Source organism: Orbicella faveolata, unplaced genomic scaffold (genome assembly GCF_042242905.1).
Source record: "Orbicella faveolata isolate gen_17 unplaced genomic scaffold, um_ofav_v1 contig_13, whole genome shotgun sequence".
In the NCBI taxonomy this organism is placed as follows: Eukaryota; Metazoa; Cnidaria; class Anthozoa; order Scleractinia; family Merulinidae; genus Orbicella; species Orbicella faveolata.
The window spans coordinates 27,208,274-27,223,803 of record NW_028301540.1 but is presented as its reverse complement, the minus strand read 5'-3'; the positions used below and the strand labels follow the sequence as shown (position 1 = coordinate 27,223,803).

At 37.3% G+C, this 15,530-nt stretch overlaps 2 protein-coding genes across 3 annotated transcripts; one reads left to right on the top strand and one right to left on the bottom strand.

Annotated features, from left to right (window-relative positions):
- Nucleotides 1-471: 471 nt before the first annotated feature.
- On the top strand, nt 472-11,365 carry LOC110041305 (uncharacterized). 2 transcript variants are annotated; one of them, XM_020746588.2, is made up of 9 exons: nt 472-605; nt 712-746; nt 2,351-2,436; nt 4,136-4,208; nt 4,814-5,312; nt 5,790-6,476; nt 7,253-7,488; nt 8,515-8,637; nt 9,192-11,365. In XM_020746588.2, exons 1-9 carry the CDS (start codon nt 539-541, stop codon nt 9,207-9,209), a joined length of 1,824 nt encoding a protein of 607 aa, XP_020602247.2. In that variant the 5' UTR covers nt 472-538; the 3' UTR covers nt 9,210-11,365. The 2 variants fall into 2 exon arrangements, with proteins under 2 accessions (XP_020602247.2, XP_089141365.1); XM_089285239.1 differs by having other exon boundaries at nt 490-605; nt 9,106-11,365.
- LOC149115845 (protein SPO16 homolog) lies at nt 11,361-14,804 on the bottom strand. The gene is made up of 6 exons (XM_089285250.1): nt 14,677-14,804; nt 14,460-14,589; nt 14,224-14,325; nt 14,012-14,090; nt 13,320-13,437; nt 11,361-11,503 (listed from the first exon to the last, which is right to left on the bottom strand). The coding sequence occupies exons 1-6, from the start codon at nt 14,786-14,788 to the stop codon at nt 11,361-11,363; spliced, it is 684 nt and encodes a 227-aa protein (XP_089141376.1). The 5' UTR covers nt 14,789-14,804.
- Between the last annotated feature and the right edge of the window lie 726 nt (nt 14,805-15,530).

Genomic DNA, 15,530 nt, shown 5'->3' with positions numbered 1-15,530 from the left:
TCTTTGGGGTATTTTTCTTAACGGAAATATTGAATCAGCTCATAAGCCAATGCAATGCAATGGCAATGCAGTCCACAGTCGAGGTCTGTCCTCTCGATTGCAAAGCGCTTTTTGACTTCGTCGTTGGTCTGAAAGTATGATTCTATTCCTGTCAAATAATTACGAACCCTCCTGATTTGACTCTCTCTTTTAATTTTTATGGTTGGCTTTTCTTTGTACAAAATGAAAGAAAAGAAATAAAGGATTGGTGAAAGATAAGTAAAATGATAAAACGTATACAAAAACTATTTCTGCAAGCATCAAACTTTCAGTTAAGTTTAGGGTTCTTCTTAAAAACAACCTTTTTGAAAACTTAGCCAAGGATATTCGCGCAGTGCAAAAACGCAAAGAAGAAGAAGGAAAAATGAAAGAAAGAAAGGAAAATGCCCAGAACATCAGATTATCGCCCAGTCTCCGAAAGTTCATCCCGCGCGGTCCATGCGTGAGGTCACTCTTCACTCTTCAGCCACATCACGTGTCCAGACTTTGCATCGTAAACATGGCGGGTTCTGTGGAAGCCAGATTTGACGCTGCAGTGAATGTGGTGCGATCAATGCCAAAGAAAGGTATCAATTAGTCTTTTCACACCAAGTTCTTTAAGAAGGAGAGGTGTTTCGTTTTTCTTTCGGTGGTTTTCTTCGTAACATGTGTGTTTTCTGTTGAAATTCTAAGGAGCCTACCAACCTTCGTACGACACGATGTTAAAGGTATGTCGAGACGGCAGTCATTTACTTATTGTATTAGCAGTTAATTTACAAGGCTTATTGTCCAGTAATTTCTATCGATGAGTGAAGAATTTGTCGGTGTTTTTATTCTAGACTACGTCATATACTTAGTGGTTCGAATAAACAAATAACTGTGTTTTCTTTGCAATTATCTTCTATTTCTTAATTTCAGCAACAGAAACTTATCACCTGATAAATTTTGGTATTCATCTTAAGTTTCATTGCTTTTGTGTCATATCAACAAAACCTTACCTATTATTTCGTTATTTGTTTACCATTTTATCACGTATCCGCCTATTTCAAGACCTTGATTCGAATTGTGATACATGTGCACGCTAAAAATTGCGAAAAGTTATTCATTTAACTAATCTCATGATGGCTTGAATTTAGGAGTAAATAAGGCTTGACTTTTGTAGTGAATGGGTAGCTGATGTATAAAGGTCCAAGTTTAAACCTTTTCCAGACAATCTCAAGTTGGTTTGGCAGAAAATCCATTAGGCTGTAATGCCCAAAGGGTACTTCTTTTCTTTATGGTCGATGTCTATGGGCCCATTTGGAGTGACAGTGTCTGTTGAAATGTTTATACATATATATGGGTTACTGACCAAGTGTGAGGTCAAGATGGCTGGATATTGGCCAAGTTCTTTTTTTGTGTGTGTTTATGGACCGAGACGGAGTCGAGGTCCATAAACCCGCAAAAAAAGAACGAGGCCAATATCCAGCCATCTTGACCGAACAAGCTTGGTCAATAAAGGATTTATTATATGGCTTTCAGAGAAATTTTTCTTGCGGGACACAGCGGGTAGTCCCAAGCGGGCAAGATAGCTCCATCTTGCCCACTCGGGTAGCCAATCACAGCGTAGGATTTGATTCATCTTGCCCGCTCACGGAGCAAGCCATATAATAAATCATGCTATTAAACTAGTGTGATGTCCTTATTGGAGAAATATTGGTTGAGTTCTTTTTTTTTTCACAACTGGCCAAAAAAAAAAAACATTTAGACCATTATTCTCCAATACAGACAAAACAAGCTATTTAAATTATAAATTATTTATTATAAATTGTGGCCTGTTTAATCTGCTGATAAACTGATGCAACTCCATGATCTATTCTTGATAAACGCGCATGTGAAAGCAGCGTTTATTTACGTTTCTAATGTTGCTTTTGTGAACATTTAACTGAAATTGCCTTCCAAACATGAAGGTTAATAGATTTCTACATGACAAAAACTGTTTATTTTTTTCAGTGAATTGAAAAAGCAATTTGCCAAAATTAATTTATGAGTGGTCCATCCTCTAAGGGAACCAATGAGGAAATTTTCTTTTTTCTTTGTGGACCAGTTCCTCCTTATATAATAAATGCCTACTAGATGATTGCACAGCACAATTTACTTCCAGGTTCTGACTGTTTTGAATATTTCCTTTTTTCTTCAAAAAGTGCAAAGTACAGTCAAATCTCTCCACAACGGCCACCTTGGGGACAGAGGAAAGTGGCCACAATAGAGAGAGGCTGTTAGTGGAGGTTCGACTTTTCTCAAGGAAAAAAATCATTTTAAATGTTTTTTTTTTTTTAAATTTCATTTTCAGTTTTATGCATTTTACAAGCAAGCAAAGGAGGGTGAATGTTCCGAATCAGAGCCTGGGTTTTGGGATGTAGTGAGAAAAGCAAAATGGTAATTATTGTAAATACACTTACAGTGCGACTAATTGAACTGGGTCACCTAGAAGAAAACTAGCCAATCAAAACATAAACTGAGAACGATGGACTGGTAACTTCTCGTGACGGCAAGTAACAGTCTGTTTGATGTGAAAACATTATTATATTGACTTCTCTGCATTATATACATGCTTAGAGATTCAGATCTTGATGATGAATTATCATGATAATTGTAACTCTCGCTCAAAAGATTTAGCTTGAAAACTCATTTTGTGACAACTAAACTGAAACCATTGAAAAGTGTACAAAATTTAAGTTACATGTAGAAACTAGGCAATCAACAAATGGCAAAGTTTCTTGAGTCTGAGGTTTGCAGCAACTCACACTTTGATGGGTTTCTAATTTTGTTAGCATCTGTTGTTTGTATTCTTAAATGTTACTGGTTTATTTGAGAAAAAGATTGCTCTCCTTTGTTCTCAAATAATGTTCTGATCTATTGGTTAACTCTTTTCCAAGTGGCCCAGTTCAAGTAGTTGTGCTATAAAAGTCATGCCAGTTTAAGTAAACGGGCAACTCTCTTTGCACATTCTGTTGATCTTCTAGGAGAGAGACATTTGAGACTAGATCTGGAAAAACTCTGTACTTTCTGATGAATTAGCTCTGTAGCATACTCCATGTACATGTAGAAACTCACTGGTTTTTGTTTTGCTCTGAAATCTCCTGCACAAGGACAAACAATCAGAGAAGAAAGTAGTGTACATGTAGACATTTACTTAAGAGTCAAGAACCGTCAGTGACATTTATTATTCTAGTGTATGAAGTGAGGAAATCTTTGCAATGACATTGTTTAAATTGCATTTTATTAGACAAGTGCTAGTGACTGTTGCTGTGAACTGCTAGCACATTGTAGTTTGTGAGAACTTTTGCAGTAAACTTTGCAACTTTGATCTGAAGTTTGCATTTTGATTGACAACTTTATAATCAAAGTGACCAGTGTGCAGCACACCTTTGTAATTTCAAATGAACTGCAGAAACTGTTGGAAAATGTTGTGTCCAGCCACACTGTTATTAAAAATGAAAGTATTGTATTGCAAAGATCACTTTCACTTTCTACTCTGACCATCTGCAGTTCATGTGATCTTTCTTTCACACATAAGCCTGGTTCATTGTTCTCATATGCCGCCAACATACCTGGGACATAGCTGCCGGCATGGCCTGGGACACCGTATGGTATATGTGAACATTTATTGCGGTATCATAATCTGTTCCAGGCATTGACTGCTGGCTTACCTGCGAAGTTGAGCTGAATTCAACTTCGCAGGCAAGCCGGCGTTTGTTGGCAATGAAATATTTTATGTGAACATCATCTGGACCATCTGTGGATACAACGTATGACGTAACAACTCGATTTTTTCCCACAATTCCATACTTTACAGATGGAATGGTTGAAATTTGCGCCAATTTGATTTGCACTTTATGCCAATTTGAGTAAGTTGGTGATCCATCACAGATGTGCCAGGACGCACTGAAATAGATCGCCGAATGTTGTCACTTGCATCGGCGATTACGTTGCAGGTAGGTCGGCAGCATTTGAGAACTAGGCTATACAGGTACCATTTGTTATGTGTGGAATTATGAGGCTACTAGTGGAAGGCATATTTCAAACTACCCGTAATTCTTAAACTTATGTTTTAAATTGCTTCTTCACATAACAGGAAGGCTTGGCATGGGCTGGGTCAAATGTCAAAGCAAGATGCTATGGAGTCTTACGTCTCTGAATTAAAACAGGTCAGCATACATCGAATAGAACTGCTTCAAGGAAGCATTACCTACTGTAGAATGATAATAGGGTCATTGTCCAGACTCTACTCTCAGTAGCTCCATACTGCTCTATGAGGTTAAGATCTTTGTCAAAGACTCATTAACATGAAGAGAAAGCCAGGCACAAAATGTGGATCTCCAAAAATTAAATGTGCACACTTTTTTTAGCCATTAAGGCTGGACTAAGTTGACTGAAGTGATGAAGAGGCAGCGAGAGAGTGATAATCTGGGTGTCATTGACAGATCACAAGTGGTTTTGAAAAATATTTTTATTGGTGATTTTCAAGGTTTCTTACCACGTACTGTCCCCACATGATAGTCATCAATAATTGATCAGAAACTGTAGTTGTTCAGTTTTTGTGAAAACCATTTTATTAGAAGTTCATTTTTTTGTAACACATGAAGTTTTGTCAGAGAAGGTAGTGAGAGTGACTGTCTAGAGAAGTCAATCCCATGCCTCATTAGTTTGACAGTTTTGACTGGTTTAAATTACAGTATATTTGTAATAATTATTGGTCACATTTTGTGTATTGGTTGCTACCTTCAGTACACGTCTCTGTGTTCATTTTTAGGTAATGCAAAACTTGCCAGATGGCGATGAAGCAGCAGAGTTTAGTGAAGTGCTCAAGGCATTTTATACTTTAGTCTACGAAGGTCAAGATGAGCAACCTCCTGCAATTCTTAAAATGTTTGAGAACGAGAAAAAAGTTCCAGAAAAGCTCAAGGCCAATAAAGAAATCAAATCAAAAGGACATCACGCAGCACATGACGAGAATGTGCCAAATGGATACAGTGATGCATGTGATGTGAATGGTACTTGTGAGGAGTTCCCAGTTAAGGTCAATGGATTTCCACATAGAGATAGCATGGACATGAGAGCAGGATTTCCACATAGGGATAGTTTGGCACTCAGACACGGAAAGCAGTATGATTTAAATGGCCTACAGTTTTCAAATGCAGTAAATCCAGTTCTTATTATATCCCCGGATGAATTAAAGGAGGAAAGTGATGGTGAATTGAACGAGGGTGAAGATGATGATGATAGTGGAATTCAGAATGGATTGTCTGAAGGTACATGCACTACTGTTGCTACCTTAGATGATACTCATGCACTTACAAAACAAATTGGTGATCTCATGTCTTATAAAAGTAACAGAAACTTTTGGGGCATAGAACACAGGGCATGGTGGGGGTAATCGGGGGTTTCATTAGCATTTCAAGGGCAACTGGTTCCCACAGGAGGACAAAACCTTTTGAACTGAACTTCTCTAGATGGTCAAACCAGGTGGCCAAAATCATCCTCACAACCGGTCAATTTTCCCAGTGCCAGCTTTTGATGGAACAGCTGAGAGTAATTGTGCTTTAGAATGAAAGTTCCTTTCAATCCTTGCAGGGAGAAAGATAGTTCTGACTCCTACTAGGGGTTTAGGGTAGTTGAAACTCCTTTATTATCTTACAGATTACCTGATAATTAATGTGCTAGTTAAGAATGACCTCCTACTGCTCTCAGAAAACCTTAAGGGATCTGATTTATTTATCTCATTTCAGTTCCACCTTTGACGCCAAGTAATGGTGATTTACTGAGACCCAAAGGAAGAAGCGGAGTCATTTTGACTAGTGATGAGAGTGAAGAAGATGAATTTTGTGACTCCTTAGACCCTGAACATCTGAAAGAGTTGCAGAATGGAAATCATAAGGCAGAAGAAGAAGAGGAAGAGGAAGATGAAGAGCTCAATCTTGATGACAAACTTCAAACAGTCAATTCAACAAGGAGCAGCAATTCTACTAGCTCACCAGAACATGCCACAAACTCAACATTGTCAGAATCTGAAAATTCTGATTTAGAAAGCAATTTAAAAAGCTCGCAGCTTTTGACAAGCACACCATATGCCAAACATGTAACGTTTGCTGTTGAAGGCAGTGACTCTAGTACACTCACCATGGTTAATTCAGACTTGTCGGAGGTTGAACCCTTGGTCAATGAGGAGTGCTTTTCTGAAGTCACTCCTGTTCTTGAGAATGAGCAAGACAGTCAAGGTGAAGCCAATGTACATGTAGTTGTGACTGAGTATGAATCATTTATACCTTTTGATGAAGCCCCAAAAAAGCCAGCAGGAATCCTCAAGTCACACCATGTGGTAAGAGAATGTGGAGGGGGTGATGCAAACCAACAGCCATCTGGGCGGAGTCATACAAGTCGTGCACGGCAGTCACATGGAACTAAGAGCAGAGAAGGTAACAGCAGTAATTTGATTCAAATATTCTGTCTTCTGTCGTTTTGACCAGCATTGCTGGAATAGTTTGGCTTCAAGCAGCATTAAATTCCTGGTAGTCCGTATTCATTTATACACTGGGGTGGAGAGATGTTCTGTGGGGGCATTAATTTTGCCCAAGAACAGAACATGATCATCTCAGCTAGGGTTCACACTTGCACTGCTCAATTCAGAGTCTACCATACTAACCATCAGACCACTACATCACCAACAATTTCTGGACAACATCACCAACAGTAACTATACATTTAAAGCAGCAGCTGCCATGATAACAATGGACCTTTTCACTGATGTAACGTAATATCAGCAGTTTTTTGTATTTTTCAAATAAACAAGTCACTTCCATAGTTCAGTTTATCATGCTGTATTTAGTAAATCCATGAAGTTTTATAAGAATCCATGCAAACTAAAACATATGGAACCCCAAACTTACAAAGAAATGTATGCCAGGGTGCAAGCATTGTCGCCAAGTTAGGGGTCTCATATTTTTTTTATGAGTTTGCAACACATTGTAATGAAACTTCACGTATTTGCTAAATTCAGCCCAAAAAATTGAGTAGAGCAGTTGAGTTTTTGTTTGAATGAAAAAATCGTAAAAGCACAACATCAGTAAAAAGGTCCATTAAACATTTTTGAACCCCTACAGTCAAGTGCTAAAGATTCCTCTCAATTCTTCGTCCCCCATTGCCAGAAAGAACTATTAGTAAAATTAATGCTCATCAACTGTTCATTTATCAGGTTCCAGTGCTGTGACTGGAGTGAGCCGCCCTCCAAGAGGACACAGACGGAGAAGTGATAGTGACAGTGAAGATGAACTAACAAGTGATCACACGAGTGGACCAGATTACGATTCGGCAGGCGACAGGGATGAAATCAATGAAAGGATCGTAAAGGCTCTTGAGCGACTACACCAGGACATGAAAAGTGTAATAAGCCGTCTTAGCACGATGGAGGAAGCAGTGTTGTCACGGCAGGTAGGTTGTACTGATCTAATGGCTGTTATTGCAGTTACAGTGTATCAGCAGCTTGACACACAAACGAGGCGGAAGGGTCAATTCTGCAGTGTATTGACCCTTTTGCCTCGTTTGCATGCCTTTTAAAACAAAAGAATATTTGACCACAGACTCAACTGCAATAACAGCTACTGATTAGCCATACAAGTCCAAAATTTTCTGAACATTCTTTCAAAGAAAAGTACATGGCATTCATTTTTTAGTGCAGAGTGCACTATTGGGATGGTTTAGGGGGCTGCTGTTCGCTAAGACACTAGGGCACTAATGCCATAAGGTGTAAACTTTAATGTTTGTTTAATTAATTAATTTCAATTAATCAATTAACCTTGCGGGAAGGGGGGCTAGGTGCAGTAGGTACCCGAGTGCACTACGCAAAACGCGTCATCTTTACGTTGCCTTTTTTTGTTAACATGGCAAAATATATATATATGGTTTTGCAAATTTCATGCTATCCTTGTGGTGCCATTCTCTCAAGAACAGAAGCAATTTGCTCCAAATGCATGCGCAGATTAGTTAGCATCAAAGCCGACTATATGTTAGGTGAAAGATACATTTCATAACATATAAGACACATGCGTTATAGCATTGCTAGTGTGATAAACTCCGTTCTCGAGTTCAGATACACGTTTTTTTTTTTTAATTTTTTGTAATGAGTGATATCACACTCTTGTTTTTGCTGGGGATAGCAGTTATATTTCATAGGAATTTGTGAAAATGAATTTCAAAGTTCAGAGAAACTGTGCAAACACAGGTAAAATTTTATCACCAGTTTCATGTCACTAGTACTTTCAAGCGTTTCATATGAACTTCAAAATTTGTTTTCGACATTTGGTGTTGTTAGAAATGATTTCTTTTGAGGAGATATTTAAAACAGTCACACAGAAGTTTGCAACATGATGCAAATAATCTTGGTAGAAAGTTTTAGTCCACTTGTTGCTCAAACCTCTGGTGGATTCCTTCTTAATCTTTTCTTTCTCTACTAATTAGGATGCAGCTTCTAGATCTGACCAGCCATGGTGGAAAGATTATGTTCCATCAAAACCTTTGGTGTTTCTCATCCTTTGGCCTTTCATTGTCAACATTGTCTTTTACTACTTCAGAAGTAGAAGGGTGAGTTTGTGACCAAAAAAAGTGCAAATCAATCAATCAATCAATCAATCAATCAATCAATCAATCAATCAATCAATCAAACATGTGAACCAATGAAACGGAAAATGAGTATGACAGACAAAAGCCAAATATCAATGAACTAGTGAAAAAAAAAAACATCATCACTGTATACATGTATGATTAAAAAAGAACATTAGGAAAAAAGACCTCATGTCTTTCCTGTACAAAGACAATAATTGTTGTAACCTCTGTAATATTCTTAAAGACTACCTATAATATGCCTACTGTTTTCATGTACTACTTATACATACATTTTTGCTGATTGATTGTATATACACTTCTTTTACTTATTTAATTGTAAATAATTTTAACTTTTTTTGGTTGTGTCCCCAATTAGTAGTTGATACTAAATACATTGACACTTCAATGAAGCTGTTATTATTATTGTATTATTTATAGCCTTTTCAGGAACAAACAAAGTGAACATCGTTAAATAAGGAGATCTTTATGAGGATGAACTAAAATGGTCAATCTATTTGCCTTATTTCCGACAGAAATCACAGCCAAGATAATGAGGACAAACTGTACCAGATGATAAGTCAGTACCATATTGTATGTGATGCCGTGGCTTGCATGGTTGGTCGGTAGGATCTCTTCAACAAGAGCAGTTTTTAATTACACACGACAAGTGGCTATGAAACTGTGAAAGATGCCCTGGTTACAGGCGATGCAGGGATTGAACACAAAAATACATGGTACTTTACCAAGGTTCGACCAGGTGGTGACACCACCATCTCTGGATTAAATTTTAGTTGGTTGACATTTCAAGGGTTAGGTTACAATTCATTGGGTTTAAAAAGTTAGTTCAAGTTGCATTATTAAAAATGCGACGGCTACATGTATACTATAATTCCAATTACATCGCACATTAGGAATGAGAAGGGCCTGTTAGAAATGGAAGGGGTCCAGAAACAGGTTAATAGATTGAAGTAATTACTTTTTAAAAGTTCAAAAGCTCAGGTTTTGACAGAACATCTCAATAATGGGAACCTAACTTATCTTTAGAGTGTTGTGTACACCAGGCACTTCATGGGAAGTTATGGTTAGGGAGAACATGCTTCATAAACTTCACATCCAAATGCTTGCTTGGCGTATTTTGTTGATCTTGTCTAGTCTTCTTGACATTCAATTCAAACATGCTCAATCTTGTTGACACCATACTTGTTAATTATTGTGAAAAATGATTATAATCGTTTTTATATGTAGTCAATTAATTTTCAGTGGGGTTGTTCTATTTCTATTTTAGTAAATATTATAGTAACACAATTAGTTCCCAAAAGGAGGTGGGTATAATTTACCTGAGGTAAAAAATTGTACTCACATTCACATTAAGAGAAGTAACTAGTGCTTTTTATTGAAGGTAAACATTTCAATTGCAGTCTTTTTCAGACTCTTGTCTGGCGCATAATGGAAGCAAGTAACACTTCATTCATAAAACTCACACTCCAAAATTAATTTTGTACGCTTTGTTTATTAATAATAGATATATTTACTGTATCTAACTTAAATTAAAATGGAAATCTTCCATGAATCTTAGGTGGAAGCAGTGTACCTGACTGCTATATACAGACATTATTTTATAATTATATTTATGGATAAATATCTCCCAGGGCTGTATGGGTCAGTGCACATTTTAGGGACAAATGATCCCTTCTATGAACTTTTATGATTTCACTAAATGCAGACTCGTTCTTTATCATTGCACATGCAACAATATACATACTATACATGCACTGCCATCAACAATTATATTATATCATGTCAAGTGTCTTACAAACAGCGACAATATTACTTACCAACTGTATATTTTTTTCATAAGGCGTAATTACATTCTCAGTGTTTTGGTAGGGTTAAGTTACAGTTAACAGGAGGTGGAAACTCTGTTAGACACTGTTTGAGATGTAACATGTAGTGACAAAGACCATTGTGACAGGGTTGCCACAGGTCAGGAAATGGTCAGGGAAAAGTCAGGGAATTTTATTTTGAGTCAGGGAAAATAGATATTGTGAAGAAAAAAGTCAGGGGAAATTAAAATAGTTTAATAAGGCCGATTTAATACTATTGAAGGCTGGAAGAAACATTTGGGTCACTGTGATCTCAGTGATATTTTCCCTTAATGAAAAAGGAAAATCTGTTGAAAATTATCACTCTTAATGAATGATAGGAAGAAGTAGTCCCCACTAGACCTGCCGTTTTGGATTTCTTTGGTCGGAGAAATTTTATTTTTAGCTGAGATAAGTCAGGGAAAAGTCAGGGAATTTTGAAAAGGGATGTTTATGGTAACCATATGCAAACATTTTGAGCATTTTTTATTTTATTTCAGTTTCCTGGCATTTGTGTCAGTCCCTTCATCAGGGCAGTGTCTTTTTATTGCCAACAAATATCTGCAAAACTTCCTGAAACAGTGTTTAGTAGAGATTTCATCCTCATACCATTAGTTGAAAACATTGTTTTAAAAAGATATCTCTGCAGACAATCACAGTTAAAACAGGAAATGTTCCTTTTAAACTGTTATATTCATTACATGGTCGATTGATTGTGCGAACTTTACATTATTTAATGAAAAAGAACTCTGAAAGATTAATCTTGTTTGAAGTTGGTTCAAATTTATTCGGTATTCAAGTAAAAAAAGGTAATAATAAAAGACTTAACAGTCATTAAACTCAAATCTGTATACAGTCTTTCTCAAAGAAGTTGATAATTTTCTGTGCAGTGTCATGATCCAAGCTACAGTCCATCAACTCTTCCTCAGTGGCCTGTGACACTCGTGCTACAGTCTTGCAACCATCCTGTAGAACCAAGCATTCTTTACTTGCATTAAGAGAAATGCACTTGTTCATTTTACAAGATTTACAGAGTAGTGAAGCTTGCATCTTCTTCAGGCTGGTTTTCACTATCGCATAAGCATAGGTATAAGCTCACATACACAGACACAGTAAGATGTTAACAATTAGCACCTTTTGTCGGGAGATTGCCCTAACAAAAGGTGTTACTTGGCAGCATGCTACTGCGACTGTGTAGGTTGCTTATGCTTCTTCCTTAGTGAAAACCAGCCTCTAGGGACCCTGGGCTGATGGTAAGGGAAAAGAAACATTAACACCATTTCTTAATGTTCAACTTTGAGAAAGGTGAATTGATCAACATGACACAAGCATGGGACAAAGAAAAAATCCATGAATCAAACCCATGACCTCCCGAACACGGTGCAAGCAGTCTGTCCACTGAGCTACAAGAACTCATGGAGACCAAGCTAGGTCATGTAGCTGAGTTCATATGTGACAGGTGTCTTGCATACTGTCAGGATGAACACTGTCAGAGTCATTGTAAGTGATTGAGGAGGCTGAATTTTAAGCTCGGTAATGAATTTTTGAAACGTGAATTGACCAACATGACACTAGTGTAGGACAAAGAAAAAATCTGAGTCTATGACGATTTTTTTTTCTTGTTCAACTTTGTTTTACTTTGTAACACTCTTCTCTCTAGTCTACAAGAAAAATTCATGGAGCACTTCTTCCTCTCATCTTCCCTAATGGATTAAGTTTGAAGTTGAACTGAGTTTGAGATTAAATTGAATTAAAATAAAATTTTTAATTTTGTATCTTTGTTGTGGGAGGAGTTTTGAAGAAATTGGAAGGAAAGAATGAAAAAAATTGGAGGATCAATAGTCGCTTTTGTTTTCACTTTCTCACAAGAAATGCTGCAGCAAATATCCTTGCCTTTTCTAAAAGACTGAACATTAGCTAGACGAAGGACATGGTTAAAACACTAAAATGCTGAAATGGCACTATGGGTAGCCTAAATAACGCTCAGGGTAGCCAAAATATCCCAGACTCAACAATAGTTACCTCTCAATAATTTCAAGGGCCAACCCCTTCAGACACCCTTATCACACATTGACTCTTTCTCAAAGTGCCATTTTGACATTTCTCTATTTTGTGTTTTCAATATGCCCCTAGATGTGGGTTTTTAAAAACACGTTTATAAACTTTAAGGTAATTCCTCTGAAATAAAAGTGACAATAGATTTTTGTTCAAACTTTGTCCACTGAATATTTGTCATATGATAACTTCAATTTTGAAATAAAAAAGGGGGGTGCCCAAGCTCATTAAGGAGCAGTGAGGCATTGAAAATGTCCCATTTTGGCATTATTTAATGCTTATTATAAAAACGCATTCTCAGTAATTGTAACATCTTTGTAAGCCCGGACTCATAAGAACACGCATTGAACTACAGTCAATACATTGTGTCGGACCACAAATAAACGTTTAAGTTTGATTCAGACAGAAGCTAAATCCTTGATTAAAAATTTGAACCACAGTGAAAAGACCACGGTGTATTTGCTATTTTTCATATTTATTCAATTTTCAGCAATAGAAATTAGATCAGTCTTTTCTCACGCAAAGCTTATAATTAGTCGATTACAACGACTGGAAAAAAAATTGGGGTGCCCATGCTTGTTGGTGAGCTAGAGCCATTTTTCAACTGACAGAGCTCAATATCAAGGCAAATCCGGCATGTTTTCAATATGCGCGTGCACAAGTGCGTGCTAATGACGCCATAAATTATATGCAGTAAGGATGCGCAATGCAAATGTGAGGAATGACCTTAAACTGCAAGGATACCATGATTGTTGAGTCCAATGTTGGCAAGGACCTTAAGAACAACATTATCACTGACTGTTGACTCTTGGAGCTTCTTCATTCTCTCTTGAATCACTCCTGCCATTGGCTTACAGGTTACCTTGAGTAATAAATTTCAGAGAGAATTTTCTTTGAGGAAGGTGCAGAACCCTATTGGTAAGCATATTGGACTACAGATCAAGCAGTCCAGGTTTGAACCAGGGAAGGAATCACATGAATTGTACTGTGTTCTTGGAAAATTAAGACACTTCACTCCCATGGTACCTCTCTCCACCCAGGTGTACCCCTAAATTTGTTAGAGGAACTGAACAAAGTAATGGGCAAGGGGTGGGGGGTGGGGGCTACTGTACCCATGACAGGGTAACTTCCCATTCTCAGGGGAAAGCAATAATTCTACAGCTTCATCCTCGAGGAGAAGACTAACAAACGTTTTTGGCTTCTCCAATCCGGAAGACTTGATTTAATTTTACAAGCTTTTAACTCAGGATTAACTACAGTTATGTGCTACAGATAACTAACTTAAAGTACTCTGTATTTGAAAGCACCCAATACTGAGGAGAAATACGACATGAGTAACATTACAACTGTTTTAAAACCTCTAAAAATGAACTTTTTGCCTTAGAATGAAGGAAGTCCTCTTTACTATTCATATACATTGTTTTTCCTGCACATACCTTAGCAATAGTTACCATGGAATCAATACACTCTTTAGCACTGTGAGCAGGAATGAATCTCGAATTTGTTCCCAAGAACCTAAAAAGAAATTGAATCATGCTTAACTTTTAACTAATCACCACTTGGTATGGCCAAAAAGAAAAATGTGGCTCTATCATATTTAATTTCCTTTCTTTTTGGGTTTTTGTCAAAAGCCAGCTTTTTTACAAACCTGTTCTGCAGTGCTGTTAATGCATGCAGTTCTTCAGGTCCCATTAGAGCAGCCACAAGAATGACGAACGCTCTACGATGTAGTTGATTTAATCTCTGAATCCTGAAAAAAAGTACACGACTTACTGAATGATGTAAAAGTGGCCAAATTTGTATTTATAACCTACAGACAGTATAAAGGGGAAATAATTTATTAGGTTAATCTTCGTACTTGTACTTTCTAAATGGTCGTTTTACCTTTCTATAATGTCCTGATTCATTAAATATTGCCCCTGGTTCTCTTCCAATATCTGATTTAAAGGTACGATCATGAAAGCAACAGATGAAAGTGGAAAAATGACGACTCCTTGTCCAGTTGTATCTGTGACTGAAAATGGAATTGAATATGCATAACAAATATTTCTTTAGAATCCAAAATAACGATCTAAAATAGTTTCCTTTGGATTTCACTTACCTCTCACTTTATGGCTTTGTCCCAAAAGTCCATGAAGGTCGCTTTCTTCCAGAGATTTGTTGAGTATAATCGGCCAACTTGGAACAAAATTGTCCGCCATATTGCGTGCCATAAGCCCCAGGATTCCTCTTCAACTGACACAATCACCCGAAGGGGCTCGACGAGTTTCCGATTCTAGCACGAGAAATTCCGAACGTTGGTTTCCCTGTTTCGTGACTGTTTCGGATGGAAAAATGGATCTCACCATACCGTCTTAGGAGATTGACAACATCCCCGCTAGCAAAAAATCGAAGAAAAACTGACACAACAGTCCTTACAGGAAAGCTAGAGATGTCCAACTTCCAATGTTAGCGTTAAAATTGTTAGCAATGAATGTTGCAGATTCTCTACTTATCATCATTACATGTTAGTCAAGACAATCGTCAGTTGTTTTGAATTGGTGATCAGTCCTTCAGAAGCGAAATATGATCGTCCTCTCTCTAAAATGGTTAATTTTGTTCCTCGTATACTACTACTGTACAATACATACATGTGTATCCCGAAGATTCGTCTAAGTGGAGATCTGAGGCGACACTAAAACAATAGTAAATGTTACCAAGATTCTTGTAGAAACAATCAATGTGATTGAAATCTGAGCGGTGGCAACAACAACAAAAATATTTATTTCCACTCCTCGCGCAGGAAAAAAAATCATTTAGGCCAGAGTTAAAATAATACGATAATACATTTTTCGGTCTTATTCCATGCTAATATTCTCTTTACGTTTCAAGTGTGGTTTTCCACTGGCTGAGGAACGAATGAAGCGGAAAACGTTTTTCTCACACACACGGCTGGAGTCTGAGTACAAGTGTATG